The sequence below is a fragment of the Cydia fagiglandana genome, chromosome 6 (assembly GCF_963556715.1).
Source record: "Cydia fagiglandana chromosome 6, ilCydFagi1.1, whole genome shotgun sequence".
Classification (NCBI taxonomy): domain Eukaryota; kingdom Metazoa; phylum Arthropoda; class Insecta; order Lepidoptera; family Tortricidae; genus Cydia; species Cydia fagiglandana.
Genome location: NC_085937.1, coordinates 11810210 through 11815382, shown reverse-complemented (window position 1 = coordinate 11815382; position 5173 = coordinate 11810210). Strand labels below are relative to the sequence as shown.

Sequence of the window (5173 nt, the reverse complement as noted above, 5' to 3'; positions counted from 1 at the left end):
AAATTCCGGCTTCTGTTAAGCACTTATTTTACGCTGATGATTTGGTGTTATATGTAAATTGTAAAGACATAAAAATTGGTGAATCTATTATGAACAGTTGTCTGCGTAATATTCATAACATATTAACAAATTCACTAAAACTTGAGGTTAATGTTTCCAAATCTTCTGTAATTCTCTTTTCTCAAAATGGCTTACATTATCCTCAAATTTTATACAATTCTAACGTTATTCCTGCTCAGTCTTTTGTCAAATACGTTGGCCTATTTCTTGATTATGATCTTTCTTGGAAAACTCATATTGATACAATTTCTAAAAGAGCCGAATTGGGTTTAAACATATTAAAGTCATTAACTGGAGTAAAATGGGGAGCAGACCCAAAGGTCCTTAAAACGATATATATCGCGACAATTAGAAGTCATTTCGACTATGGTTGTATGTTTTTTGCTGATGCGAATACCCATCTTTTAAGGAAATTAGATATTATCCAAAATAGGGCGCTACGACTTATTACTGGAGCTATGATGTCATCTCCAATTAATTCTCTGGAAATAGAGGCTGGCATTGTTCCTTTATTTGTACGCAGATGTTATATCACTGACAAGTATGGTCTTAAGTTGGTTAGTCGTGATAACGATGTTACTTATAGATACTTAAATAATGTCAATATACCAAATTATAATTTAATACCGTTTCCTAATTCTTCTTCTCTAAGTGATGTTATAACTTATTTAAACTTTGAATTTCAAGATATAGTCTATTGGTCTAATTTGCTTCCCTGTTTTGAACATGAATACAATGATATTATGCGAGACGTGGTTGTTGAACTGGTCAAATTTGAATCGAAATATGACTTTTTGGAGTTTCTTGAAGATAAGACTGATTTTGTTAAATTATATACTGACGGCTCTAAAACTAAAGATAGGACCAGTTTTGCATTTTTTGACTCCTTTTTGAACATAGGAAAAGTTTTCGAATGTAGTAGTTATTTTTCAATATTTTCGGCTGAAGTATTAGGCATAATTTACGCTTTAGAACATATTCATGATAATTACATAACTGAGAATAAATTTTTAATTCTATCTGATTCCATGAGCGCTTTACAAGCACTTAAAAATAAATGTATAAGTGCATCTGTAAATTACTTAATTTATAAGTTAAGAAGTTGTTTAAGTTCTTTATTATATAGAAAAATTACTGTTGAATTTTGCTGGGTTCCGGGACATTCAGGAATTTTTGGTAACGAACTTGTAGATAAGCTTGCAAAATCCACAGAAAATATCCAAATTTGTCATTTAAAAGTACCTCAGTCCGATTTAGTGCCTTTTGTAAAAGAACTTATGATTAGACGGTGGAACAACTCGTGGTCTAAATCCAAAGAAGTCAAAGGGAAATGGCTAGCTGAAATAGTCCCAGCACCTAGCACCAAGTCGTGGTTTGAATACCAAAGAAAATATGTAGAAAGGGCATTTATTACAACTATGTGTAGATTACGTATTGGTCATGCTCGTTTTCCTGCACATCTCTTTAGATTAGAGCTAAGTGAGTCTGCTGTTTGTGCACATTGTAATTTTAATGTATGTGATCTTGATCATATTTTTTTCCATTGTCCTGCATTTAATTTACAAAGGCTATTGTTTGCTGCCATGTGTACGGACACAGGTTTGCAAGTCCTGCCAAACTCCGTACAGGGTCTTTTGAAATATAAACAATTATATCCTGTAATCTATGAATTTGTTCTTCACACTATTGGCAGTTTGTAAATATTTTATAGTATAAGTGATTGAAATAACCATAAAGTTTATCTAATGTAACTTTTAGATTCATATTATAACATTGTATTTTGTAATAATTACAATGTTTGATTAGTAGTTGTTAGATTTTAGGTTCAAGCTGTGCATTGTAATTATTTTTGTGTTTTATGTTTTAAGTTTATGTCTAATGTAACTTTTAGATTCATATTATATTGTATTGTGTATTAGTAGTTAGATTTAGGTATAAGCAATGCATTGTAATTATTTTTGTTTTGTGTTTGAGCTGATGGCCTAGTTGCCAATGCTCATAATAAATTAAAAAAAAAAAAAAAAAAAAGCAAATCAGTCAGAAGTAGAAAATTGTTTTCGTCTTCGTTACATTATTATTGTTTACGTCTACCTGAGAGCTATTAAATCACCTATGAAGAACCCTGTTATTACACCTACTGGTTCTGCTACCACGTCTGACATATTTGAATCAGTAAAATGATTAAGTTTTGGAAGAGCGCAGGTAAACAGTGAAGTGAAACTAGTCACGTAAAGTTTATATTGGTGTTGTATGGGTGTTGTAATAACTGTGCTTTATCATGGCTATTGTTTCAGCAAAAGGAAAAACTGGCTGTCCAGTACGGCCACCTGAAACGAGCGTAATCGACAGTTCCGGTAGTAAAACTTATTTAGACACGCATATAGACAGTGAACTGAAAGGTAGGTAAACATATTTTTTTCTCATTACTAGTATGCGTTTTCTTTTCTTACTGTGTGAATAGTCAAATTATCGGAACACACGGTTTTGCGATCCTTTGTCCTGAACTAACACAACCAGTTTAAATACATGCATTGAATTCTAAAAAATGTGTATCTTCCTACAAAAAAATATTCTAATGCAAAGTTTTTTATTACAGAAAACTCTCGGATATTCCAAAAAAAATCGAAATTGAATTTAAGTGTACATGATATACTTGTAGATAAGAAAGCTATAAAATACTTTATTCAGTTTATGGAAACTATTGGCCAGCATGTGCTTGTCAAATGCTGGTTGGAATTAGACAACTTTAAGGTCCTTGTTTTGCAAAATAGTTCAAATGGTGAAATCGACAATCATTGGAAACTGAGCAGAACAAAAAGTTTTGACCTGCAGTGCAACTCGCAAAGCAAGCCGCCCCCCACGCATGCGTCACAAAGATTCAGCTGGACTGAAGACAGTGCTAATGCCTATAAACAAAATATGCAGGAGTGTTCCACAAGTTCTCTTGGGAACTTGGCAGAACACCCTGCACTAGAAAATGTCTCTAATTATAAATGTAAACATAACCCAACCGAAGAAGCCATCAATTTATTTAAAAAATATGTAGCACTAGAAGCACCACACCAACTAGACTTACCGGATAGTTTAAGAAAAACTGTTATAACTAATATTTGCAATCCTGAGGGGCACATAAAAGAAGATTGCTTTAAGCCGGTTGAAGATGAATTGTTCAATCAAATTGAACAGAGATATTTTAAGGACTTTCAGAACAGTCCACTCTACATTAAGGCACAAATAGATTTATTGACCAGCGGCTCTCTAGGACTGGAAGACATTTTGTATAATGAAGCCATATTATTTTACTTTATGGAGTACTTGGAGCAGGAATCATGCAGTATTTTACTAGAATTTCTTATGGCTGTAATGCATTTCAGGGATAATTTAATTAATGCCAACACTACCAGCCCGGAGCAAGCTCAAACAGATGCAATTGTTCTCTACGACAAGTATTTTTCACTCCAAGCGACAAGTCCTATTGGCTTCTCCACAAATATTAGGTCTACAATCGAAAGTGACATTTGCAGAGAAGGCGGACCTCTTCCAACATGCTTTGATATACCTTATCAAATTGTATTCAATACCCTAACCCGCTATGTAAAAGCATTTTTAGAATCTGAATTATATTATAAGTATCTCTCTGAAATGATTCACTCTGTAGATAATATGTGGTCTGCTAATCATAAGTCACATTCAGATTGCAGCAGTGAATTTAGTATAAGCACTCAAAATACTCTACTTGCAATGGGTGATCCCATCTTCCGCAAAAAGAAACGTAACCATTCCGTGCCTGACATGACAATAGACTCTAACCAGCTTTACAATGCAGACTCATTATGGCAGAGAAAGAGGTATGACGGTTTGATCCTTGGCAGAGTGAATAGTTTGGGACGATTCGAATCAAAATTTGAACCCGATCCAGACAAAAAAGATAAATCGGCTTTTAAGAAAATGGTCAGTCGATTTGTGCCAATTAATACATCTAAAGTCGATGAAGAAATGGCCTGGCAAATTGCTCATATGATTGTAAAAGACGTGACCGACCTGACAATGGCCCCACCAGAAAATGAACGTGATGATGTATGAACATGTGATAGTTATTGTTTTAAAGTATATTTTGTAAATGATTATGTATAGAATACGTATAAAATAAAAATTAACACATATATTTTCGAGGTATAACTTCTCTCTTTTTACGTATAAACGAGTACTTAATCTACGGAATGTCAAAATATCAATATTACGTCATCCTATCAATAAGTAGCTACTTCCAATTTGTTATCTCGGTGAATACCGTCTGAATAGACGAGCACGAAACGTAACACAAAGGAATTTTGACACGTAGTATTTAATTTATTATAACCTTATAATAATTGTATCGAATGTTTGGTGATTAGTACATTTACATTTCCAAGCAAAAGGTCCCACTTTGTCGGTTACCATAAAGACGAGATTCGCTTGTATCTTTATACGAATAACCTGTCAAAGCGTCCTTATGGCGAGCGACAAAGTGCGACTTTTTGCTTGGAAATGTAAATGTACTAATCACCAAAATAATCCTTAAAAAACCGTTTTTTAGTCAAAAAAGCCTATAGTCTTACTAATTATGGAGCTTTTTTGCCGTAACGCTGCATTTTGGGGTGGAAGCAAGCCACTTTGCACGATGATAGTGGAGACCAAATAAAACGATTTTTTTCGAAGCACCCGTAATTTCGTCCCTTAGGAACCGAGAAAAAGCGAGGTCTGTTAAAAACAGAAAAAAAAATCTACAAGTTTCACGGATCGTCCGATTAAGATAAATTTGGTGTCAATCGAAAGAATATATCTTTTCTTGATGTAAAAAAAATATACATAAAATTATATTAAAGAAATATAGTGTTAGAGTAAAATTATTAAAAAAAACCTTTTACGTTTTATTTTTCAATTAGTGTCTTCCACATTAAAAAATGTCTGCAAATAAGTACTTAATAATAAAGCCAAACATATTTCTTATCAGAAACTGAAAACCGCATCAAAATCGGTTAAGTAGTTCATAAGATTCATGTTCCAGAAATTGGCCTAGTTTTATTGACATGATGATTTATAATTAGTGACTACTTTTAAGTACCGTATTAAG

At 33.1% G+C, this 5173-nt stretch overlaps 2 protein-coding genes across 2 annotated transcripts; both read left to right on the top strand.

Moving 5' to 3' along the window:
* The first annotated feature begins 227 nt into the window (after positions 1-227).
* LOC134665227 (uncharacterized) lies at positions 228-1785 on the top strand. Its single transcript, XM_063522105.1, has one exon. It carries the CDS (start codon positions 435-437, stop codon positions 1758-1760), a length of 1326 nt encoding a protein of 441 aa, XP_063378175.1. The 5' UTR covers positions 228-434; the 3' UTR covers positions 1761-1785.
* Positions 1786-2093: 308 nt separating this feature from the next.
* Positions 2094-4223, top strand: LOC134665224 (A-kinase anchor protein 10, mitochondrial). Its single transcript, XM_063522102.1, has 3 exons — positions 2094-2262; positions 2355-2459; positions 2657-4223. The coding sequence occupies exons 1-3, from the start codon at positions 2238-2240 to the stop codon at positions 4141-4143; spliced, it is 1617 nt and encodes a 538-aa protein (XP_063378172.1). The 5' UTR covers positions 2094-2237; the 3' UTR covers positions 4144-4223.
* Positions 4224-5173: the final 950 nt, after the last annotated feature.

Bases quoted from the DNA above. Each gene is read 5' to 3' on its own strand.
- LOC134665227 (XM_063522105.1), top strand. From the start codon at position 435: ATGTTTTTTGCTGATGCGAATACCCATCTTTTAAGGAAATTAGATATT.
- LOC134665224 (XM_063522102.1), top strand. From the start codon at position 2,238: ATGATTAAGTTTTGGAAGAGCGCAG. The intron at 2,263-2,354 runs GTAAACAGTGAA...CTATTGTTTCAG, and splicing joins TAAGTTTTGGAAGAGCGCAG to CAAAAGGAAAAACTGGCTGT. The intron at 2,460-2,656 runs GTAGGTAAACAT...TTTTTATTACAG, and splicing joins TATAGACAGTGAACTGAAAG to AAAACTCTCGGATATTCCAA.